This window comes from Adiantum capillus-veneris, chromosome 7 (genome assembly GCF_014529385.1).
Source record: "Adiantum capillus-veneris isolate H3 chromosome 7, ASM1452938v2, whole genome shotgun sequence".
Lineage (NCBI taxonomy): Eukaryota > Viridiplantae > Streptophyta > Polypodiopsida > Polypodiales > Pteridaceae > Adiantum > Adiantum capillus-veneris.
Genome location: NC_140937.1, coordinates 28,225,095 through 28,251,552, shown reverse-complemented (window position 1 = coordinate 28,251,552; position 26,458 = coordinate 28,225,095). Strand labels below are relative to the sequence as shown.

The 26,458-nt window shown below is 43.4% G+C and overlaps 1 protein-coding gene across 3 annotated transcripts in view; it reads left to right on the top strand.

Moving 5' to 3' along the window:
* LOC147453609 (protein ZINC INDUCED FACILITATOR-LIKE 1-like) overlaps positions 1-9,440 on the top strand; it is a 70,590-nt gene extending 61,150 nt beyond the window's left edge. For all 3 annotated transcript variants that reach the window (XM_086515753.1, XM_086515754.1, XM_086515755.1), the window contains 3 exons: positions 8,426-8,514; positions 8,800-8,843; positions 8,929-9,440. In XM_086515753.1, coding sequence (XP_086371879.1) covers positions 8,426-8,514; positions 8,800-8,843; positions 8,929-9,101 — 306 coding nt within the window. In that variant the 3' untranslated portion in view covers positions 9,102-9,440. The remainder of the gene's footprint in view (positions 1-8,425; positions 8,515-8,799; positions 8,844-8,928) is intronic.
* The last annotated feature ends 17,018 nt before the right edge of the window (positions 9,441-26,458 follow it).

Sequence of the window (26,458 nt, the reverse complement as noted above, 5' to 3'; positions counted from 1 at the left end):
TCCCTTTGTTAAAGAATAAAGAAATACCGAGAGGGGCACCAATTTTGGGGCCTACATGTTGTTGGCGTCTGCTTGGAGCATTCTAGCTTCCGAGCCGTGTGTGTACTTAGGTGTTAATCCCCGTCACAGGATTCCTTTGCAAGGTGCTCTGTGTGTGTCTAAAGTAAAGAATTTGGGGTGAAAGCCAACGCCTACCGCCCCACGGGCCGGTTTCAGTATCCTTGACAACATCTTTACTTTTTAGGAGGCTTCTGCCCTAGCATGGCTCCATGGTGAGGATCTGGTGATTCTTCTTCTCGACTTTGAGAAGGCCTACGACATAGTTGACTGGGACTTTCTGGAGGGCACTCTATGCAGGATGGGCTTCTCAGATGCTTGGATGAGAGGGGGATCAGCTTTGTACAGACGGGCACACAGTTAGGTACTTTTATCAGGAGGTAGAGGGGATCGTTTCATGCTCACACATCCGGTCAGACAGGGCTGCCCTCTTGCCCCATTCCTCTTTTTATTCTATGCTGAGGCGATGAGTAGGTTTTTGGTTTCACAGCAGGTTGATTTGCGTGGCTTAGCACTTCCTATTCGGGGAGATGAGCTACTGGACGCTAAGTTTGCAGACGACTCAGCCTTGTACTTGGATGGCCAGGAGGCCAACCTTCACAGGTGTGAGCAGGCTCTTGAGACTTTCTGTTGTGCATCTGGCGCATTGTTCAACTGGAGAAAGACAATGGCTTTCTCGGTTGGTAGTGCTCCTATGCTTGATTGGATGCGAGGTGAGGGTTTTAGGTGGATTCCCCCAAGGACTGTAGTTCGGTACCTGGGCTGTCAGGTTGGTTTGGACTTGTCTCCCGAGCAGCAAATTGCTCCCCTCCTCCTGTCTATCAAGAGGGAGTTGTTACATTGGAGCTCCTCACGTCTTTCTCTGGCAGGCAGAGTTGTAGTGGCCAACCAGGTGTTGTTGGCTACTATGTGGTACATCACTCCTTGCTGGATCTTCTCGAGTTCTTGTATCAGCCAGGTTGAGAGGCTGATCAGGAACTTCCTTTGGTCAGGCGTGACACTCAGATAGCCCGGGCCAAAGTGGCATGGCAGGTCATCGCTCTTCCTTGTTCTCAGGAAGGGCTAGGGATCATAGACCTAGCAGAGCAGAGCAGAGCCCTTCTTGGGAAGTTCATCGTCAGAGGACTTCTTCCAGGTGAGGAACCCTGGAAGGAGTTCTTGCTTCAGCGGCTTAGTGCTAGGGTGCCTCAGGCTGGAGACCCCTGGTGACCCTCGACTATATGTTTTCATAGAGATGCACAAAGTTGGCTTGAGCAAGAGATTGGAGTACCGCTTCGCTATGAGTTTTCTCCGATCTTGGGAGCAACTGCGGCGAGGCCTGGAGCAGCGTCAGCCTACTTGCACGGAGGAGCGCCTGAGACAGCCCCTTGTTTGGAACCCCATGGTTAGCACTTTGAGAGTCCACTTGGTTGGTAGTCGGCCTCATGTTTCCTGGGGTCCCATGGCAGAGGGTCCAACACGCTCTCTAGGTGACTGGTTACAGTTTTTAGGATGTCAGAGGAGCTTCAGAGTCTTCAGCTACAGGGCATGAGAGGGGTGCAGAGCATGTGTCAGGACATCTCAGAGGTAGTACCAGCTCAGTGACTCACACCTCTCGAGTCAACAGCGCCCAGGTGGATGGGAGCCTTCACGTGACTGGAGGTTCTCATCTCAGTTCGGGCTTGCTCAGAGACTGTACCCTCCCTGTTTTTCAAGCTACAGTTGCAGTAGAGGCCCCGTAGGTGGCAGACTGCTGTTTTCAGAGGATCCGAGTGGTGGGCATCTCTGGGAGGACTCGTGTCATAGATCCTGACCTAGCAGCTCTTGAGACTCGCCATCGAGACTGTGGGCTTGGGAGAGCTCTCCCTGGCACGAGTACAGTGGGATCCTGGAGAGTGGCTTTGGAGGGACCCTTTCTCCTCTGCGGACCACCCAGGTGTCTCTTTCTTTCAGTACACTGCTCGACTGGGATGGCACATACTGGCAGCACAGAGAGAGGCTCGCCTTGCTGTAGCACCTCATTGGCAGGAGGAGGGTCTCACAATTGAGTTCTTGGCAGTTTTTGGGAGAGGTTGTGGGACTCCAGACAGCCGAGACGAGTCACTTTGTTCTAGTGGCTGGTTGGACACAAAGCTACAACAATTGGGAGTTGGCTTGTACATAGTTGTCTCTCGGCCACATGTGCAGCTTGTGACCATCTTGTGGAGAGTCAGCATCATTGTCTTTGGGACTGTCCTTTGACACAGCAGGTGGCTTCGTGTTCTTCGGCTGATGCTGATGCCAACCCTTTCCACAGCTCGACAGTACACTTGGGGAGCAGCTGCTTGGTCCACTCTCACGGGCCCGGCACTTCAAGTTGAGCTATCTTCCACTAGCAAGATGATAGTGATGCAGGGGGGTCGACCTACACTCCAGCGTGCCACACAGAGCTTACTCCACAGGAGTCGTACAGGGAGAGAGAGGAGTGCTGGGAGCTCATCAGTGGCCTGACACTCTGGTTCATCTGGGGGGCCCGCCGCTTCCGCATCTTCGAGGCTCACCCTATACCACCAACCGAGACTGTTCGGGATCTTTGGCTAGAGCTGATCTATACTCTCAGAGGACAGCTCGAGAGACTCCAAGGCAACTTCGACCGCATGCAGGAGCGTAGAGAGCTTTTTCTTCGACTCTGGCGTCCTGGGCCTTTTTTCACCATGGTCCTGGGTGTACTCAGATGGCACTACCGTCCACCTGTGTGGCTTTTCCCTCCTCCCACCTCGTGATTTAGCCTCATTGTACATATGCTGTTTTTTCATTGGGAGAGTCTCCCCATCATGATTGTTGTAGCCCTCCTTTGTAGAGGTGGTTGCAGCCCTATGGGCAGTTTCATTAACTAATAGAAGGATCTTTTTCTCGAAAAAAAAAAAACACTGCACTTGCTAGAGCACACACTGGACTAGCACCCAGTTAATATATTTATATACTTTTTTTTTCAAGCTTTCTTAGCAAGGACTCTGCTAAACACACCGACAAAAAGAACCTCCTGCTAAAGTAAATACACAGACACACGCATTGTCACTCACACCAGAATCTGACAGAAGGGCCGCGTGCAGTTGAAAATCATCTTCGACCACCGGCGCGCTGAAAAGGGCCTGCGTAGTGTAGGAGTTGCACAGGGCAAGGTCGCGCGACAAACAGGTGGCAGAAGGATTCACTTCACCCGAAACCAACCGTCACTGCTTTACACACCCACACACACGCGCACACAGAGGAAGGAGGTGAAATCCACACACACCAACACACTCGTGCTCACACACAGTGAGAGACGTAGTCACCAAAGGCAGAGAGTCCCTGTTGAGGTTCTCCCACTGTAAAGCTTACATATGTGCGTGCAAATCTGCTGGCTGATGCTGAAGGCCCGTGTTGAATCTGGCCCGTTGCTGTAGCTCACGTCATCTCTGTAAAGCCACGTGCAGGCGAGTGGAGTTTGCAGAAAGCAGCACGCTGTGCAGGGATCACGCATGGCAGATTTTGCGCAGGGTAGAGTTCGTCAGGCAAAGTTCGCCTCTCTCTCACACACACGCGTACACTTTTTTTTGTAAATCGTGTTGACTCTCTTCTCTCTCTCTCTCTCTCTCACACACACACACACACACACACTTTTTCTTTTTAGTAAATCAATTTGATTAATTTATTGGTGGGAAACTTCAAAGTGAGGAAAATCCACCGAAAAGATCATACATAAGGGAAGGAACACAGAAGTGTTCGGCTGTACAATATGGCTAAAAGCATTCATAGGGAAGCTGATGTATTTCTGCGGTGATATCGCCAGCTTCCAAGGCGAACTGTAATGATTGCTTAAGAGAAAGCTTGAAGTACAGGAAGGGATCTGCATGACTGCGATGGAACATATAGCCATTACGTTGATGCCATAGGGTCCAGTAAGCCCAAAATCTGACCCACATGAAGAAGATCCCGAAGTGCTTCGATGTCGGCGAGAAAATGCCAAATGCCCAGAACTGTTCCCACAACAAGTGAGAAACATTCTCTTTCGCACTCGAGCAACGGACACAAGAAGAAGGGCGGATATGACGTGCCCTAAGAAAAGTGCCAATCGGGAGCACACCAAGCAAATAGCGTCAAAGCAACAACCGCTCCTTCAAAGGCAAATGGCTTTTCCACAGGGCAGAGAGAAGCTTCCTCCACCGGATATCAGACTTGTGCATGCGCCAAAGAGCATTGCAATGATCAGCAAGCCAAGATTGTGGTAGAAGGAGAGCGTAAACTCGAGCGGCAAAAATATCTGGAAAGGGCGTTTCCCGAAGATTCCTATCAGACATGCGATCACCATTAGGTATGGTGAAATGGGCAAAAAATCAGCCAGCATGTGCTTAAGTTCTCCCCAAAATTGACGATAATGCATGCCCAATCCAAATCGGCGAGCAGTGAAGGGAAACTCAAAAGTGAATATAGCCGCATCCACCACATCCTCAACCACCCGAATGCCACGACAAGAGAGAAAATACGCTTGGTGAGGCGAACGGTCGACCAAAGTAAGAGAGAATACCCGGCTCCAATGTGGACTCCAAATGAAGCGAATTTCCTTCCCATCGAGCATTCCACGATAGATGGACCGTAACCTCTTTCCAAGCAGAGAGCAAAGTGGAAGCAAGAGGGCATCCAGGAATGTGTCCTTCCATTTTACCAAATACAGCCTCCCAAATGGATGATTGTCAGTGACCAAATGAGGACGTAACGTGATGAGTCAGGTGTGCAAACATAAGAGTCCAAGGCTGAATTTGTCGTGCAAGTGTAGGCAATAATATGGCTTTCCTAGCAAGAACATGCCTATGCAAGTCCAAGATGTTGAGACCACCAAAACCTTTAGGTGTGCAAAGCTTCTCCATCGACATCAAACGCCGAGAGTTTTTTGTGAGCATAAGTTTGCCACAAATGAGACAAAATGGCTGACATAAGAGAATCAAGACAATGGCGAGGCCAATGCATCAACGGCAAAAAGTACCGAACATATGCCATCAAGATACTCTGAACAGTTCGCAGGTCAACATGCAGTGGCCAAGTGGATAGCTTCCAATAATGCATTTTACATTCAAGCGTCGCATAACCCAATCCACTTTTTGAGTGTGATTGACATTCCATCCAATTGGATACCCCAAATTCTTGGTGATCACATTTGTAGGAACAATCTCAACTGGCCACAATAGACTATGCCAATCGCAAGCACAAAGAGGCAGAAGCTTCGATTTACGAAAGTTGACTTTAAGACCAGCCGCAATCCCAAACAACTCCAAAGCTTCCATGATCACTCAAACATCATCCTGCTGGTTGCGAGGCATAAACAATGAATCATCGGCTGTCACAACTTGATGACGTGGCATGACCTTGGACATTAAAGTAAAAGGTTTTCACCTTATAAGTTGTTCCAACTTATTGACATTGGCCGAGACGGGGCCTGGGGAAATATAGCAAATAAAAACAACGCGTTGCCCATCTGTACGGACGCCGAAAATCATGTTGGCTGCTGACGTGGCAAAGCGTACGGATTTTCGTGATTTGTGCTAACAGCGCCGCCGTGGCATTGCTGTACGGATTTCCACAGATCGTGCTGGCTGCGTTTTGGGCACTCTGCTTTTGAGTTAGAAGCTTTTTAGTATTGCTTTTGGGGCATCCCTTGTAAGAATAAAAGGAACCCAAGGGGACTCACTCTGCAGAGCATCTGGCCGTAGAGTCTGAGAGCGAGCACCTGCGGGCCGATTGTACTTTTTTCAAAGATTAATATAAACGAAATACCGAAAGGGGCACCAGTCTTTGGGGCCAATATCTCTTGGCACGAAACTACGTCGGGCCGTGTCGACTCTCTCTTATTTTATGAAGTGTATTGCAGTGAATCTCTGTTGTGTCACGGTAGAATCTTGACTTGGGGTGTCCAAGTTTGTTACAATGGTATCAGAGCGCGGCTAATTTCTCTTCTATTGGGAAATCGGATTCCTTTTCTTGCGACACTTATGGATTCCGAAAAGAATCATTCAACCTCTTCTGCAACCGATGAGGCGGGAGGAGGCAATGAGAAGATTTAAACGACTCAACAGAAGATGAGTATGGGCCACCTCGGCCTACACAGCATGAACTTTTGGAGATGCAACGTCGACAATAGGTTGACGAGTGCACAAAGTAGATGCTTGAGTTTGCTAAAGATTCATAAGTTGCAAAATTTGTCTCAGCAATCCATGGCTGAAGTGCATACTCAGTGGCAGAAAGCCATCGAACCACCAATTTTAATCGGCAATCAAGAAACCTCCTTCTCTGAGGATGTTTATAAAAAAAGAAAAGGATAGTTTGGACAGGCCCGTCTCTACAACATCTAGCTCTCTCAGCATCTCCTCTGAAGTATCATAAAACATTGTCTGGTGATGGGCAGTTTGAGCATTGAAGCCCCTAGAATGATAATGTCACCATCTCTAGGGAACTCCCATATGTCATCATCCAAAATAGAAAAGGGGGATTGTCCTCTGGGTGGCGCATAGACTGACGTACTCGAGGGGAAGTAGCAACTAGCAATGTAGAGATATCTACCAGTCTTTGCTTTCAATCTCACCCACATGTACCTAGCCTGCTCATCCTTGTGGGCTATATGTATCAATGGTTGCAGATCCTCTCTAAATAACACTGCCAATTCCCCTGAGCCTTTCCTCTGTGCTGAGAGCGTCTCCTGTCTGTAAGCTGTCTCCCATCTGTATCCATTGATGTGAGGCATGGATTGCCCAGGGGCTTGATGTGTCTCAAAGTAAAAGATGATGTCTCTTCCAGTAAAACTATCCTCAAAAGCACCCACATCGGGACGCATAGATCCATTACAGTTCGAAGCAGCCACTTTGAGTGTGGTTCCATAAGTCTCGCACCGTCATGTGGAGCGTCGCTCCAGTATTACCACTCTTCCATCTCGGTAAAAGGCAATCTTGCCTTTTCCCCTTGCCGCTCTAATCTCCGGCATTACCTCCTGCATATGAGCGATCTGCGAGAGGGTAAGATCATCCCGGAGAAAAGTGCCCGTCTCTTTAAGAGTTGGCCTTTTCTTCAAGGACTTCTTCGCTTCCATGGAGGGAAAACGGAGGATGAGTGCCCTTTCTTTTGAGGTTTCCCCACTGCTACCATTTTTCTTTATGTTGCCCACTCTCCAGGCTCTTGTGTGCGTCGGTTCATGAACCCCCATCAAGGCCATGAGTTCTTTTACCTCTTCGTCCACATTGTCTGTCTTTAAGACCTCAAATTTTTTCTCACATGTAAAACGCGCACATGTCTTCTTTGCTCCTCCTCTAGTGTCAGATTAATGATAGTGGGCGTGGACGTGGACATTATCTCCTTGCCTTTCCTTTTCTTGGCCACCTCGATCCATTTCTTGGTTTCATCCGCCTTCTGTTGAGTTTTTGTAAGAACATCCACCCAAGAAGTCGTCATCTCTTTGTGTTGCTCTTCTCCCTCTTTGATGGCCCGTACTTGCTCCTTGATCGTGTTGATTTCTTCGATTACCGAGGGTTGCAATTCGCCCTCTTCCAGTGTGTTTCTTGATCGTGCTTTGGTGAGATCTTTCTTGAGTGACGCAATCTCTTCATCTTGAGTCGTCACCCGATCTTCCAGTGCATTGATCTTGCTTTCTTGGATCAACACGCGTCCTTCGAGCATTTTTATTGTGCCCAATAGATTGCGGTTCATCTTGGTAATGGTCTCCGTCATTTCCTCTTTGCACTTTTGAATGGCATCCTTTAGGGGGTCGGCTTTATCATTCAGCTTCCTCGTGCTTAATCGCCGTCCGGAAAACAAGAGCCACTAAGCGCACATATGCATCCACACTATGCATACATTGTTCCCCGCATCAAGCATACATTTTGTGTACCCTTGCAATTTCTGCAGAATCTGCCAAAAAAATCCCTTGGGTTTTTTGTATTTCTGAAATTCTGTCTGCAGATTTCTGAAAAATTCCTAAAAATCCCTACAAATTCTCTGATGCCGAAAATTTTTGGACCTGTACCAGAAAAATTCCCTGCTGCTGGAGTGCAATGCAGAAACAGGAAATGAAGATTCAACGGGACTGGGTGGGACTAGCTGCAACAAAGTGCAGGGGCGACGGGGGGACTGGCTGCAGAAAATGCAGGTCGCAGTGGGGGTAGCCGGGCGAGTGGGGGAGCGCGAGGATGGTATGGCAGGGGAGGGGCAGCGCGTGGGCGTGGAGGGTGGGGGGGGGCAGCGCGTGGGGCGGGGCTGGGCAGGTGGGCAGCTCGGGGCGAGAGAGAGAGAGAGAGAGAGAGAGAGAGAGAGAGAGAGAGAGAGAGAGAGAGAGAGAGAGAGAGAGAGAGAGAGAGAGAGAGAGAGAGAGAGAGATGATTTTCTACAGGTAATCACAGAACGGGGGTTTGTAAACGGCGTCTCTATGAGTTTTGTGTCGCTTGCCAGAGCAGTGGGACCGGCATGTGCAGGGAGTTTGTAAGTTGATTGCATTGTTCTAAATTTTCCTTTGTAGTTTGGTCACAGACCGTAGGAGCAAAATGTTTTTTTTCTTTGGCCTGAGAGAAGGGCTTGGTTCTTTTCAAGAATTTCATGACTTCATGGGTAGACGTTGGGTGTGTCAGCCCCTCCAAGACCATAAATCAATGGGTCCTGCATATAAGCAAAGAGAAACTGAAGTGGTCTTATCGTTTTCTTTGCGCTAACTTGCATGCACGTCTCACTTACATGTCTGCTCATCTAGATCCTTTGGGCCCCTGACAGGTTTTCATGGGCACAAGAACGGACTGACTCATGGTTTCTTCCAGGTTTGCTTGGTCTTTGATGCTTTGTTCTCGACAGAATAAGTTGCTTGGTGTCTAGGTGCACATTTCAGTTGAGTTTGTGATGCAGGCATGTGGATGGTATTTTTCATACTGAACATAATTGTTGTGCTCGTGCTCATTGGCACCTTTGATCCGATACTGCCAAAGTCTCTTGTCAACCCTGTACCGGAGAGTAGTGAGAGCTGGGAATCCATTAAAAATCAGAAATTGGAGCGTTCATCATCATTTACACTAACCTGATGCGCCAAAGTTGGCAGATAAGTCTGTCTATCCGCATACACAGATAACATATATTCTACCCCAAAGCTGCTAGCAGGTGATTTACATCAGATCTGACATTGGCATTGGAAAGCCGCAACTCTGTGGTTGTAAAGCTCAAAGTAGTCACACTGCTCTGGTGATTCAAGTTTTGTCTCTCTTTGGTACTCCTAATCAAGCCTTCCTGAAAGTTGCGTCAGAGCAGTGGGACTCGAATCGCCAGAAACGTCTGCATTCACATTTCCATCTCTTTGGTATTCATTGTATTTCAACCTCCATAAAGTTTTAAAAAACTAAGTCCATATGATGGTATTAGTTCAATTATTGGGTTTTTTTGTTTTTTTTTTTTCTGTTCCCTCTCGAGTTCAAATGATATAAAGTGCCTGCAGATTTTGTTTCATATAATTCAACATGCAAGGCAGCAAAAAGAGGCTTATTTCTCTCTCTCAGTACTCTCTGACCCACATGCTGCTTCCTTTTCTCCTTGTTCCATAAGCCGTATCCATCACATCCAGGGTGGACTTGAGTTCTTACTGTCGAGAAATTTTGGAATATTTTTTTCCTTGTCAGAACATGAAATGAATGCCAAACACAGGTCATCATGTATTCTTTTGTTTGGAGCACTCTTTTACCAAAGTTCATCATTGCTCTACACTCTATTTGCAATAGGGCACTATTCCCTTCAGTCAGTTATAAGTTTTTGCTCCAAAAGATATCTTTAGCCAGCACTATGAGAAGGCATCACCATAGCCTTCGCCCTTGTGCAATGTTTCTGAGATAATACAGATTCTGCATGTTACAGATGTATCAATGCGTGAGATTTTGATTGGCTTGAGTGCCACTTCGGAAGCTTCCAAGATGGCTGTGTAATTCTTATCTTTCATGGTAGCCTCTGTGGCTTGATCATGGTTATAGCAATCATCTGTCAAACAGGTCTTTTTATGGAGGAAGGCCACAGGAAGAAAACGACCATAGTTTGCCCAAGAGAAAGCTTATATCCTGCCATAGGATCCACGGTGATGCCATTGATCATCAGGCAATAGGAGACTGCTTTGCCAAGATGGCATGGCTGCCATTTAAAACGAGTACAACCACCTCCCCATATTAACGATGGCAAACCATAAGAGGGGATTGACTAAGCATCATGTTATGTATATGTAGGACCACTAAGCATCATCTTTTGTATATGTGAGCCATTAGGAGATACCTTAGATGAGCAACGTCTTACGTAATTGTAAGCCATTAGGAGATGCATTAGGAGATACTTTAAATAAGCATGGTTTTATGTATATGTAAGCCATTAGGAGATACCTTAGATAAGCATAAACTTATATATATTTAAGCCATTAGGAGATGCCTTATATGTATCTCTTAGTAGATACCTTAGATAAGTATCATCTTATGGATATGTAAGCCATTGGGAGATACCTTAGATGTATCTCTTAGGAGATACCTTAGATAAGCATAAACTTATATATATTTAAGCCATTAGGAGATGCCTTATATGTATCTCTTAGGAGATACCTTAGGTAAGTATCATCTTATGGATATGTAAGCCATTGGGAGATACCTTAGATGTATCTCTTGGAGATTCTCTTAGGAGATACCTTAGATAAGCATCATCGTATGTATATGTAAGCCATTAGGAGATACCTTAGATGTATCTCTCAGGAGATACCTTGGATAGCTCTTTAGGCAGTAGTAGAGGCGGCAATGAGCTAGAGAGATTGTTTGTTATGCAACATATGGTGAACACTATCTCCAAATTTATCTAAAATGTGATGGTGTATGGTATATGGATTTGTGTACTTCAAATTACATGACTGGCTATGGTGAATGGTTTAGGGACGTGCAAAACAATTATGACTATGTTGAGACTAGGGATGATATAGTGCATCCTATTGCGCATACATGATGGTGCCATTGACATTGACATATGGCAAAGAAGACCAAAATAAGAAAGAACATAGTGTCTATGGGAAAATGGTTGAGTAGGAATTTGTAGGTTAGGTTCAATTCTGATGGCCTCTATATAGAAAAATTCAAGAAGAATGGAAGGCTCATTGCAGAAGGCATAATGTTCATTCTTGATGTACATGTACCAAAGAGTTGTTGTAGATGTTGACATTTGGCATAAGCATAGTGGACATGCAAATTGTACAAAACCTAAAGATTTTGCAAAGTGAAGAGCTCGTTAGAGGGTTGCCAATGTTTAAGATGACTAAAATACATACGGTTTGTGAGGCTTGTTAGTTTGAAAAGCAAGCAAAAGCATCATTTCCTCATGACAAGCATATAAGAGAAAAAGTGAGAAAATGCATTTTGATGTATGGGGTCTTGTGAAGTCTATGTCTGTGCGTGGATATGGATTATGTGTTATCTTCATTGATGACCATACAAGGAAGGTACTAGTGTACTTCATAATGGAAAAGAGTGGGGTATCTACCCAATTTTAGAATTTCAAGGTCGTGACTAGAAAATCGATAAGACCTAAGGTTAATGGAGGGGGAGAGTATTTTTTCAATGAATTTAGCAGTGCCTTGAGAACATATGGAATTCAAAGGAAAATTTCATGTAGGTATACTCCTCATCAAATGTTGTTGAGCCGTAGAACATGCATATTATATGTAAGTTGTAGTGGTGATTATGAATAAGAAGAACATGCCTCATTGTTATTGGGTTGAGACAATGTCTATAGTTGTATACATTTTATGAAGAAAACACTGCCACTGTATACAATATCAAGATGCAAGACATCTTGAGTATGTATGCAAGCTAAGGAATACACTTTTTGGGCTAAAGAAAGCCTCAAGGACTTGGCATAAGAGGATTCCAACTTATTTTATCACAATTGGTTTCCGTATAGATGATGCGGATCACTCCGTGTATGTATGAGAGAATGAACTAGATATTGTGATCATATGTATCTATGTTTGATTGTTGGTAGCAATCATAAGGCTTACTTTGAGCATGTAAAGAGGATCTTGAAGTAGGAGTTCGACATGAAGATTTGGGAGTTGTGTTAACTTTTGGGTAGTGAAATAATACGCACAAAAGAGGGCATATGGATATCACAAAGAAAATATACATTGGATATGCTGTCAAAGTATGGTGTGGATGATTGTAAGCCTATTTCTATGCCTTGGATCTAAATTTGAAGGTGCAAGCTGATGTGGTTGATGTGCTTGAGAATGCCACCATGTACAATAAGATTGTATGTAATGTAATCTTCTTGACCATCTCATGGTTAGATTTGAGTTACATGGTTGGGTTCCAGAGTTAGTTTATGCAGTTTCCAAGGAAGCCACACCTTAATACGATGAGAAGAACATTCTACTATGTGAGCACTATTTTGGATTATGCACTCCTTTATGAGGATGGCATGGAGGTACATCTCTATGGTTACACGGATACTAATTTGGATGGTATATCTAATCGATGATCTACCGATATGTTTATATTTTCACTTGGGAGTGCTACTATCACATGGAGAAATATAGGAGGTAGCGTGGCTAGAGATGCTACTCGCAGAGTTGGACATATAGGCCCAGAGACCAGTTGCCATCTACTGCAACAACCTTAGCAACATACAATTGGCACAAATCCTAGAAAGTGCGAAGCACATCAAGGTGCACTACCACTTCATATATAATGGAATAGGTATCGACATTGATTTACTAAAATTTGCCTATTTTCTTTAATAAATATTTTCCTATCCATGCATTAGTTAGGGGGTTTAAAACCATTGGAGTGTTCCAATAGGTCTTGCTTGCTTGTTTACCAAGTTTGGTTCTGTTTTGTGCATTGTAGCTCGATGAAACAAGCATTTGAGCTTGCAGTTGGAAGACTAGATTTTACTGTCTAGATTAACACTAGTCTTGTATTTGGGCCATAGAAAGTGCTTGAGCGAGACTTTAGTAATTTGAGCATAACTTTTATACATGAAATTAAAAATTCACAAAACTTCTTCAACATCAATTTTAAATGCAAACAAAGATTTGAGAAGAGTTTGACTCAAATTATGAAAATAAAAAAATTGCTTTTCCAAAAATAGTATTTTTTGTAGAACATTGCTTTTTCTTAAACCCAATTTGGACAACTATTAAATGCTGTCATGCTTTATTCAAGAAATATAGAGTTTTGATATGTCTATCACATACCTATGTAGGTTTTTTATCAATGAAGTTGGAGTGTGCTTACAATTTGTTTGACCAAAATGTTTGAAATACAACAATAAAATTTTATGCATTTGGAAAAATAAATCCTTTGGAATGGCTTGAACATTTGTAAAATATTTTGTGGTTTTTACAATGATCTTTTGATACTTGACTGGCGCATTACATCTTGGGTAGTTTTATCCCAAGGGGGGATAATTGCCGCCACATTTGTATGCTTTTTCAGACTCAAATTGGGGTGGTTGTTATGAAACATGAGTGTCCACAAGTGGTTTTTGTTTCATGCTCCATAGTTCATGCATATCATGGTTGAGCAAGAATCAATCCACTGTGGACACTTTCAGTTATAAAGATGAGCACAGGGCAGTCTTCACAACTACAGTTAAGTGTGTATGGCTTAGACGACCTATGGTTTATTTAGGTGTTGGGCAAAACACTGCCAACATCATCTACACCGAGAGTCAAAGCGCACTGGAAGTTGCGAGAAACCCAAATATTCATGCTTTCCTTTGTGGATTGATCATATCCTTAGGTCATGGCACTTCCCTATACACTATGTGCCATCTCTCCTTCATCGCATTGCTCCCAGTGATGCTTTAGTGGTCAAGTGGGACTCCAACATTGCCAGTGACCGAGTTTGGCTCTCACTTTGATTGACATGATCGATTTTGGACACAAATTGTGTTTTTGTATTCAGTCTCATGGGAGTGAATATAGTCTATGCTCGTAGTGGCTACATATTATAGGTTATGCGCTTTTTCTGATTGATAAATATACCAATCATGAGTCTACTGCTTACAAGTTACAGATAGTCAAAGATTATAGGTTCTATAGGTTCTTAAGTTTTGCAGCACTATTTGTGGGATGCATAGGTAGCATTGCATTTTCTATCTACTTATGCATGTGGGTCATATGTTTTATGCTTGATTAAGAGCAGTTTATCCCAATTTGTGCTTGCATTTTCACTTGGCACTTGTTTATGCGTGATTTTTCTTAGTTTAGAATAGAGATTAGACATTGCTACTATACATCTCTTTTTAGAGGTTTGTCGAGCTTCATGTGCATATGCAAGCATTGGATTGATGCAGTGATCATGTTTGATAACGTAGTAGTTGAGAAATCTTCAACTTTGTTGTGTATGAGTTTTTAATTGATTTAGCATTCATTATGTGTGATAATTCAAAGTCAACAGTGAAGACTTTTGAGAAACATGCGTTGCCAATACACGCGTTGTTTGTATTGTGGTCACATGGGGCACACCAAGCATCACTGTTTCAAACATACCAGGCAACAATGGAGATGTGTGTGATGCATGTGAGGTTTTGACATAGACTAGAGGCATGATTGATTATCCCAAATGATGGTGATATCACATTGAACTCTAGTGTTCCTCTTGCTTACATGTTTGGTACATGTTGCACTTCCTCCTAATGGTTAATGCAAGTCGATGTAAATACGGTCTTCCAAATCACACCATGTCATGTGTGGTTTCATACCTTCTCTTGTGGGAGGCTTGGCCATCTTCACTTGCTTGATGGTTTAGCATATGACATAGAGGGTACATGAGATGTACATTTTCATGTTATCACAATGGCATCAGACCTCAAGTATGTTTTTTTCCCCTCTTCCCATCAATTTATACCTTGAGATAAGCAAGCTGGTCGAGAAAGAGAAGGCACATGAAAAAAGGGGGCCACATGGAGGCCACATATGAAAAGGTACACCTTGCATGGTTGCATACAACTACTACATGAAGGCATGGCCAAGATGGCTACAAGAGAGAGAGCAGAGCAGGGAGAGTGCACAAACCTGAGTAGAGGGTGCAAGGGGAGCATCCATAAGGAGGGAGAGGAGTGAAAATCTCTCTCTCTCTCTCTCTCTCTCTCTCTCTCTCTCTCCGAGCGGCACAAGTTGACCTGATCATGAGTTACCATGAGCACCAACGGGAGGAAAGTGCTACTTAGAGCACTATAAGAGGGAGAAGGGAGATGAGAGACAATCTCTTTTTCTCTTGTAACATGTCGACGTGGACTGCCAAGCCGCATCATCGAAAAGATATTTATATCGAGATACTCCACAATGGGAGAGTATGTGTACCATTGGACTTAGCATCAAGCACAAAATCCTTTATGAGTGTCGTGATAGTTTGAATGCGGATCATTCTGGGATCGAAAGATCTTTATACGTGAAAAGAATTGAGCAACTTCTTCAAAGGTAACCAAATGCCATTTTTCAATAGTGCACTTTTGATATTTATCTTGAGGTTGTTGACACTTCAAAAGGCTGAACATAACATAGACAGGTGATCCTATAAGAAGGTTTTGACTTGTTAGTGGATAACCTGACAAAAATGGATGAATGGAGTTGAAAACCATACATTGACATAAAGTGTCTGAACCCTGCACACATGTTTGCCACTTTTATAGACAAAGTCAAGATTGGTAAATAAGCCGATTCTCTGTTTCTTACATAGACATGTAACATATATTCATCAATAACCAAGTTTACCCGTTCAGTTTGACTATCAGTTTCAAGATGATCAATCATACATAAGTTGAGCTTAGTACCCATTTTTTGAAATACCATTGGCCAAAAATGGCTACTGAACTTACAATCGTGATCACTTATAATATTAGTGGGCAAAGCATATAGCTTTTAGAGGTTCTCCATGAATATCTATAACCATAAACAATTGGCAACAAAAAAAACACCTAATAGCAACAATGAAGCCAACTCTACAATGCACATAATCACAGACTCAATCTCCCATCCATAGATTCCATACATCAAGTCAAAAGCGATTAAAATGCTCTCCAAATCCCACGAAGAGAAGCAAGGCAAACTGTGGAGGGTCAATCCAAAATGCATAAACTTGTCCCGAGACAAATTATCTCATGAACAAATCCACATATAGGGCATATGTATGCCAAAGGCATGTATGCTTTTGGCATTCATATGCCAAAGGCTATGCTTTTGGCATTCATATGCCAAAATCATGGCAAACAAGCTCACTCCCACACAAGTGGATCTTTAAACAAGTCCACCTATTTGGAACCTATATAGCCAAAAATGTGTTAGAATATGAGCTATCATGAGCTCACATGTATTTGCATATGTCATATATAATTGAGAAGCACTAAACCAAGTTCACAACTTCTCTGAAATCCTACACAATCTCAATGCACACAAAATCCCATCTGGATGTGTATCAACTGAAAGCCACATCCCAATCAACACTTGCACCACAGTGTGACATACATATCCAAAGATGCAAACTACATAATGCTCTATGTGTAGGAGTCCAACTAACAACGCTGCTATGTGTAGAAACTGCTACAAGTTCCTGCAAAAAAATGAGTGTTTAGAATTTCAAAATTTTGATATCACCAATGCATCCAAAATGTTGCAAAACTTTGGGTAGACTTCTAGATCATATAGATGTGAGTACGAGTGTGAAAGATATGCCAAAAATAACATTTTTTGGCCCAAAAGTACAAACAGACCTGCTACTTGCTGCACATGCTATAATTTTTATCAAGATCTTAGGAAATTTAATATCGCCACTGTATCCAAAATGTACCAAAATCACCTAGACTCTTGGATCATATCTATTCGACTTTGTATGACGAAAATATGTAAAAAATTGTGTTTTAAAGATCAAAAATGGCAAAAACAGCATGTGTGCAATTGTGTGCCTCCATTTCCATTATGTGCTTTCTTGTTTGTTTGTTTGTGTGCGCGCGTGCATGTGTTTGCAAGATCTTAGGCTCTCTCCTTCTCTATCTCTTTACATGGTATTAGAGCATGGTTGTGGAGTTATGAGTGGTAAGAAAATTTAGTGGAAGAAGCGGTTTAAGGTAAGAGGTCTTCATTCTCCTCCCTTGCGTGTTGATACCACACTCACCCTGAGATTTTCAAGAGGAGTCAACAATGATCTCTAGTGATTTTAGTGAGAGATTGTGCGGCCCAAGATTTTGCAAATTGTCAACTATAGGTAACTTTATCAACATTGTGTGCAAGCCACAGGGGTTGCAAGCACACAACCTGTGCACATAGACAAGCTCTACGACAGGGGATTGTATGCACATTGAGAGGAAGAAGTTGTTGCTGTTGCCCCTCCTCCTCACTGCCACCATACTCGCTGCTACTCAATCGCCTACGCTCTCTCTCTCTCTCTCTCTCTCTCTCTCTCTCTCTCTCTCTCTCTCTCTCTCTCTCTCTCTCTCTCTCTCTCATGCTCACAGACAAATAACCCAAAAGGAGAAGGAAAGAGTAAGTTTTGTACTTTCAGAATGAGAAAATCCAGTGTTTTTCCTATAGACTTTGTTGCCACATAGAGCCTTAATTGACTTTTTGAGTTTTTTTTTGAGTGGCTTTGCCTTTTGTTGATCTTCAATTTTGTATTTTTGGGGGGTCATTTTGACATTGTTACCCTCCCCAGGCTCATCACAATAGTCAAACTTCCTTTATAATACTTAAGCTAGAGGTTAAGAGGGATTAAGCCCACTAAAAATCACTAATACACTGCACCCAATGCTTCATAATATTAGATTAAGAGCCTAAAGTAACCATTGAGAATTAGCACGGCTCTTCTATGATATTAAGAGAAGATCTCACCTTATCTAAGTCAAGCTAGCTCATCTAGAACTCTTGATTAACAAACCTAGACAAGGACTATGAGTTAAAATTATATGGAATTTTAAGGTAGAATACTTAAGCAAGTATGCTAGAGATCTTGTTACCGAATACTCTTGAAACAGACAAGCATGAATGCTAGAAAAAATAGGGAAGTAACACAATAATGGACATGAAACACCTGCTTTTTGTTGGATGCAAATCTTTGATCGTTTTGATGTGGACATGCCAAGGACTACCCGATGCTGAAAAGTTGAGCTACTGCAATGTCTTCTTGTACACATTAGCAAACAATACCACATATCTCAAGTAGGCTCATCAGTGGGAGAAGGCATTAACCACTTATTGAGAAACAATAAAACAAAATATGGAATCGTAACCTATCTATTTGCTCCACACTACAAGATCAATGAAAGAGGATATTGTGTAGATTGGCTTGAAGCCCGAAGGCTAAACCTCTATCCTCATTGTCGTCAAGATAAATAAAGTCATACTAAGTGAGACCATGGGTTTCATATGTGAAATTAGATAAATCTTCCTCATCATCCCATGCACATAGGTTCACTAAGAGTTTCACTTGGCGTGGATATTCATCTTGCTCAAAAGGATAATCTTATGAAATCGAGGATACATTCTCTATTGAGTGGGGATCACTCGTGGTCAATAGACATGTCAGCCATCCTAATTTCTTAATTTTTTTCTCACACGCTAGTTTATCTACCAAACCCCATTTAGAGGTAAGCACATGGTAGACCATGTGAAACACTTGAGAAAAGTAAAGAGGGTATTGAGTAATTCTAGGGCATCTGTGTGCATGATATGATATTATGAGTTTTGTGGATTTTTGATGTCTCATTCTCGTTATAGATGGCTCTTGCTCTTTTACTTCTTATTTTTTTTAACTTTTTTGGCTAGTCTAAGTCTAAGGATATATGTATATATATATATATATGTATATATATATATATATGTATATATATATATATATATATATATATATATATATATATATATATTCCCTAAGATTGGGCGGTCAAAAGGTCAAGGAAGGAAGGATGAGCTGGAATTCACAAGCAGATACACGGTAACTTGCATTTCCCCCTTCCTTGGGTAGATACTACCTTCTAAAAATATGTCATTACCCTTTGAAACCAATTATTCTAGTTGGTAATAGGTGAGTATTTGAGCCAATAGTTTTCTATTATCTTAGGTGCCTCATTGAGTTGCAAGCCTTGGCAAGGTACTTTCCTAGGAACGAACTTGAAGTGGTTTATCAGGTGATAATTTAACAACGTGAGGTGTAGATATTCTTGTAGCTTTGTGGGGAATCACAGTAGTGGGTGAAGGTTGTGTAGAAGCTTTACATCTATGGATGTGTTACATGAGGAGCTAGAAGCTTCATGTGACTCCCCCCTTCTTGGGCTAGATGGAATAGATTGGTCTTTTTTTGGAACCCAAACTAGCTCCGAAACAGGTATATAATATTCCACGATCTTTCTTTTCCCACAATCTTCAATCGGTTTTGGAGTTACAGGTCTTGACTCACATGGATCCGTAGGTGACAAGCAAGAACACCATTCACATCTAGGTACCTAGATTTGATCATTTTTGTCATAGTAGCCATGGGTTTCTAATAGCTATTTAGGAACCCATGACAACGTAACCTTGTGATATTTCTTAATCTGAGTGGACCTATTCTTTTGAGGTTTCTTTTGGGAATGAACTTGAAGTGTAGGAGGGTTTGGTAATGATGCCTTGGGGATTCATTGATATGTATCCTTTGTCCAATCAAAATAAGTCTTGGGTATGACACTATCTGTCATAGCCATGGAAGTTGAAGCCTTAGAGGGTTGTGCTACAGGTAAGGATGGTTCAACTCCTTGGATTTTCTTATGTTTTATTGTGTTTTATGTAATCAGAAGGTGATAGTTCGTGTCTTGTTCCTTGAACAATAGGGTTAAGAGTTGGTTTGTGCATTGTGATACTCTTGGTCCCCAGTAATTATTACATTTAGTTGTAGAACACTTGCAACGTAGGTTTATGTTACCCTCCATAATGCCAACATGCACCAAAAAGCTTTGAACCATGGTCCCATCATCATAAATGACAGGAGTGTGTAGGATTCCAAAAATAGTGGTCTTCTTATTATTGAAACCCTTGATTTGGATGGTACTTGTGGATAAGGGTGGTTTTCATAGCTGACACCAGACTCCATAGGATAGAAAATTATGTTGAGATCGTGTTAACCCTCACGGCTCACGGACACCCCATCACCTACGACGGACGTGTATTATGTATTTGGTAGAGTCAGGTACCGGGCTTGTTGGACCAATAGGAAAAGGGTAAGTGTGATCGCCGATGAGAGGCGCACTCTAATTGGGACATTCAAGGGATTAGTTGGCTAAGCATGGGCGCCCAAGTGTGAATGGGGTGAGCTCATATAAAAGCCAACTAAACCTAAAATTCATGCATTCTCTCATTTGTGCAATAGAAGAGTGCTCTTGCTCCATCTCCATCTCCATCTCCATCTTTTCTTCTTCACCTCCTCGTGTGTGTGTGTGTATGTGTGTGTGTGTGTGTGAGAGAGAGAGAGAGAGAGAGAGAGAGAGAGAGAGAGAGAGAGAGAGAGAGAGAGAGAGAGAGAGAGGGAGAGTGTGTGTGCGATCGAGCATTACGAAGGCACGACGGCGGCGAAGCGGTTGAGCGCGGCACGACTGCAGCTTCTTCTTCATCGCGGCGAGGAATCCTCCACGGCAGGAGCATAGAGCGGTGAGTGACACACCATTGCCCTCTTTTGAGCTTGCTAGATTAGTCTTGTTGTGTGCTAGGAGCCATTTGTGGCTCGCACACGGTGTATCGGCAAGTCCCTTGCTTCGACAGTGCGGCAAGGAGCGCACATTTTTGGCGCCGTTGCCGGGGAATCGCCCTGCACTAAGCCCAAGAGGCCCTTTGTGCTTCCCCTATGAGTTGTTTGTAGTAGGAAAGAAGAGGAAGAGGAAGAGGAATGAGTTGTTTCTGCAAGTTGTTAATTTGTGTATTGTCTACAAGTTCTGTGATTTCTGCATAATGTTGCGTTTTCTGTTTGCACACAGTCTTTGCACAATTAGTAGTCGTTAGCTTGTTTGCAGTGAATGAATGAGTAGGAAGGCAGTTAGCAATTTCTGTTTGCACACAGTCTGCACACAGTTTTCTGTTAAGGTTTGGCTGCACACAGTCTTTGCACAGTAAGGTAGTGAGAGAGGAAGTAGGTGGACAGTTAGCTCACTGTCAGTAAGCAGTTAACAGATTAGTTAGTAGATTAGTTAGTGGTTAGCAGCACTGTTAGTAAGTAGATAAGGTAGTGAGTTGTGAGCTGTTGACTGGGAGGGTAGGTAGGTGACAGTGTGTGTGGCCAAGAAAGGGTCACCAAAACTGCGCGCAGTTGTCAGCAAAAAAAAAAAAAAAAAAAAACTAAAAAAAAAAAAACCCGGAAATATTTAAGCATGAGTGACTGGGCGGCCACACTAAAATTTTGATCGAGATCGGAAACCCAAGCCCAGGCCCAGGCCTCAGTCCTCAATCTTATGATATATACTAGACTCACTCTTATATATATACCCTACTCCCTCAAGAGGGAATGAGAGCATGTGGGGCAAGTCCTCCACTCTCCTCCCTTCTCTTCTCACTTGCACCCTTAGACTTTCTAATTCGGGCCTAGTTCCCTACTAGAAATTGACGGTTTTAGGGATTCCGAGGGCATAAAGTGACCAAACGGAGGGCTGTAAAGCACGGCACGTCCCTCTGACCGAGACGCTCGTTTTGAGCTATCATACATTCTATTCTATAGCTGGGTCAGAAAAAAAGGACCAAAAAATCAAAAAATAAGAAAAGACTTGGGTTGCGAAACACCCAAAATTACTAGGTGAGCAGCCTTCACGGGCCCTCACTGACACTTCTAGGGGATCCAAGTCATATGAACCTACGCTCTGGACGAGTGTTAGAGCACGAGCATATTGGTAGTGCCTCCATTTATGCGGGCACCCATTATTCCTCCACCCTAGGTTCTGGACCTTCGGCCGGGACTCAAGGTAGCGCGACCCAAGATCCTCATATCGCGTCTAGTGATTCTTCCTCTGACTACGAAGTCATGGAGGGGTATCCTACACCAAACCCTGATAGTTCAAGTCAAGACATGCATGCCATGGGCGCACGGCCCGGGTCCAGTGTGTTAAGCCGCTTAAAAGAGACCCTTAGTAGAGCTACTCGCTCCGAACATGCGGTTAATGAAATAAATGAAGGGAGTGGGGAAGTAAATTCGTCATTCATACCTAAAATAGACCCTATGCTTCTTGAGAGTGTGCATGTGAATGTTCCATCCACTGCACCTCCTGATCCTTTAGAACTATCTCCCTCTGAGATTTTACTACCCGATGGAAGGAGTCTTGCCGAAGTACAAGAGATCGAACGCTATATGCAAGCAACAAGGGAGAGGGAAATTGAGAACCTACGAAGGCTAGAACAAAGTCGAGCCCTGAAAGCAAAGGCTCCTATGACAACAATCATGCCAGCCGAGCAACCGAGTGCTCCCAAGGTAGCAGTCACGGAGGGGCAAGCTATGGGGAGCAATAATGCTTCCACTTCAAGGGAAACCTCCAGCACGCCAGGCCTAGATGGGATATTCCTAAACGAAAATTGGGAGTATGACCTACAAGCAGAAGCTTTAACTGATCGGTACATAGGACACACCTATCATGTGGGTTGGTTAGATGTTCTACAATCCACATCGGGTGCTACTAGCATAGATGAGCAACAGCAGAAAGTCTGTGATGTCCTCCATAGGATTGTCGAGTTAGAAAGACAGAACATAGGGATCAACATGCCTTCAACAGACCTAATGAGATTCTTGGATACGGGAAAGGCCAACCAACCAACCCTGTCACAAATGGAGACTCCCTCAGTGAGCCCCATTGATCCTCCATATGTTGTTTCGCCAGGAGCCTCAGTACAATCTGAGCCCACAAGTGGCAACTTTACCTTTCCAGATCTAGCTCATCTTTCTCTCAATGACACTACGGCTACCATGCATATCCCAATGGTGAGCATGACAAGAAGTACACCATGGAGTTCATTTGTTAACACTGCGCCGATGCCTAGTAGCACAGTGCCCCCAACTATACCTACATGTATGTATCAATCATGTGCACCTGTCGTACCTCAGCCTCATGTAGCTCCTACACCTCCGATTATTCCAAGAGCTTACAATCCACAATGGAATTATCCAAGCTCTTATATAAGTGGAGCCATGCCATTTAATAATAACATGCCATATCAGGCACCCCCTATGCCTAGGGCCACGTCTGTAAACTTTGGACCACCGTCTGGTACACCACCATACAAAATTTGGGACCCAAGAGCCGCGCGTATGCCAAGGCCAAGGCCAACTTTCATCTCACATGTGGTTCCAGGAGCACATACACCCATTATACCTGCTCAAATAGGAGATTTGGCAGCATTTGCTCAAACTATCGGTCGCTCTATTGCGGAAAACATGCGTAGTGCACCTGATAGAGAGCCTAGGAGCAAGGCAGTTCAAGTAGCTAAGCTCACACAGAAATTCAGTGGAGACGGAGATGCTAGAAAGCATATGGAAGTCTTTGAACATGTGTGCGATTCCTTGGAAGAGCACAATGAGCTACATAAGTGTAAGGCTTTGAGTTTGACCCTAAGCGGAAAGGCTGGAGATTGGTATAGAACCTTAAGAGTAGAAGAGAAAACGATCTACTCTACTCTTAGGAGACTGTTCTTAAAAGAATACATACGACGCTGTGTCCGCGAGGATGAGTATTTATATATTCTACAAGAGGCACACATGGGCGTAGCTGGTGGTCACTTTTCAGGAAAGTTGACTGCCCGAAAGATCTTACAGTCAGGCTATTGGTGGCCCACTCTGTTTAAGGATGCATCCCTTTTTGCAAAGGGATGTGATGAATGCCAACGCTTCAACAAGCCACAAAGAAGGGATAGGATGCCTCTACATCCCATCAAGGTAACCCAACCATTTGAAAAGTGGGGCTTAGACTTTGTAGGACCGATTAGTCCGGCTGCACGTAATACGCAATCACGATATATCATTGTGGCTACCGACTATGTAACCAAATGGGCTGAAGCAAAATCAACACGAAAGGCGGATGCAAAAACAATAGCTAAGTTCCTCTTTGAGAACATTATCACACGTTTTGGATGCCCCTTTGAACTTGTGAGTGACAATGGAACTCATTTTATAAATGAAGTAATAAAAGAACTCACATCAAACTTCATGATATCTCACCACAAGTCTACACCCTATTATCCCCAAGCAAATGGCCAAGCTGAGAGTACCAACAAAACTCTCATCTCCATTTTGATAAAGACAGTTGAGGCTCATCGCACTGATTGGGACCTAAAGCTTACATCAGCTTTATGGGCTTATCGTACTGCGTATAAAGTTGCTATTAATTGCACACCGTTTAAGATGGTGTATGGCCAAGAAGTTGTTATGCCATGGGAGTTTGTCATTCCTAGTCTTCGAGTAGCTTCTCAAGAAGGTTGGGATGGTAACCCCTTAGTGGAGCGATTATATATCCTGGAAAGGCTAGATGAAGAGAGGCAATTAGCTGTGCAAAATGCTCTAGTGGAGAAGGATAGGAGAAAGAAGTGGTTTGATAGCCATTTAAAGGATAAATACATCAAGGTTGGTGATAAAGTTCTTATGTACGGGGTACGTAATGAAAAGAAGAAATTGAAATACGCTGGTAAGGGACTATATCGAGTGTGTGAAATTACCCCGCAAGGTACCATTCGTGTGGAGACTCTAGATGGAGTTGAAACCATTGGATTCCTTAATGGGAGTAAATTCAAAAGATATTATGATCCTCTAAGCCAGGAAGAGTTGCAAGCCATCCATCAAAAGAAGGCTGCCAAGGAACAAGCAGAGCTTTAAAAAATCCAAGCAAGAGTTGAGGCTCGAGAACGACAACAACGTCTTAGACACCAACGAGAGGCTAATCTGGGAATCACGCCAGCATTTTTCGAGGACACAGATGACGACTCATTAGAATCTGAGCCACCCCTACGATACCCAATTGAGCTAAATAGCCCCTATGGGAAAGTACTTTACAATGCCTTATTAGATACGGGAGCTAAACACAATTTGTTATCCTATGGAGTTTGGTGTCAATTAGGGAAACCGACCCTATCCCCGAGTACGATGCAAGTCAAGGGCATTAATAAAAAGAAAACTGCTATTCTTGGAGTCCTTCAGACCCCTGTTGTCTATGACAATGGAAGCATAGTGCAGAGTTTTCTAGTCATGCCGGCAGGAGCTATGGAAGGCAATGTAAACCTGGGACGCACGTGGATGTTGGCAACCAAATGCACTATTGATTGGGATACTGGTAGTGTCACGACGCGACCACCAACTCTTACCCCTATCATTCAAGCAAAGTCACCTACGTTGCAAACTCTAGCAAAGTTGAAGGATAGCCAACATTCACAAGCCAAGGTGGTTAACTCGTCTTTGCCGGCTACCCATGAATCTAGCACTTCAACACTTGTAGTTGCAGCAAGAAATAATATTGCAAGTACTCAACCTGCACGACCTAAGAGTACATATCAATGGGTCCCCAAGGCCTTACTTCTATCTCAACCCTCCCATCCATTCCAAGAAAAAATTTCCTAGGAAAACCAAGAGCGCGCCCTAGGAGAGTCAAGACCAAATCACGATGGATTCCAAAACAACTATTAGAAGCCCAAGGCTACTATGATGGAAATAAACAAATTTGGGTACCTAAACGTAAAATGTGTCCTTCCCTATCGACAAAAAACCCATATGAGTCAAACAGTGTAATGCTAAAGCCAATGGCAGACCGTGGGAAGGGAAAGATCACATAATGCTACACACCTAGTCCAGAGCTAGTTTGGGCTCCAAGGCAAAACCAATTTATTCCACCTAGCTCAGGAAGGGGGGAGTTCCATGAAGCTTCTAGCTCCTCATGTAATACATCCATAGAGGTCAAAGCTTCTACACAGCCTCCATCTATAGTAGTGGACCTCCATGAAGCTACAAAAGAATCCACACCTCCCAGTGTTCAAGAATCACCTGATGAACCACTTCAAGTTCGATCCTGGGAGAGTACCTTACCACCCTTGCAACTTGACGAGGCACCTAGGGTAATAGAAAACTATTGGCAAAAATCCTCACCTATTACCAACTGGAACAATTGGTTTCAAAGGGTGACAAGCTCATTTCAAACGGTATGATCTACCCAAGGAAGGGGGGAGTGTTTGTGGACATCCATCATTCACTTGCTTCCCTCTCAACCTTTCTCCCTGACCTCTTAATCTCCGATCTTAGGGAATGTATATATAAAGCCTTATACTCACAAAAACAAGATAAAAAAGTAAAAGAGCAAGAGCCATAACACAAATCATAAAAACAAATTATGCACAAGAACACGAACCTTGTAACATTTGCACTCTAACCATCATCTATTTGTGTGTACAGATATGGCT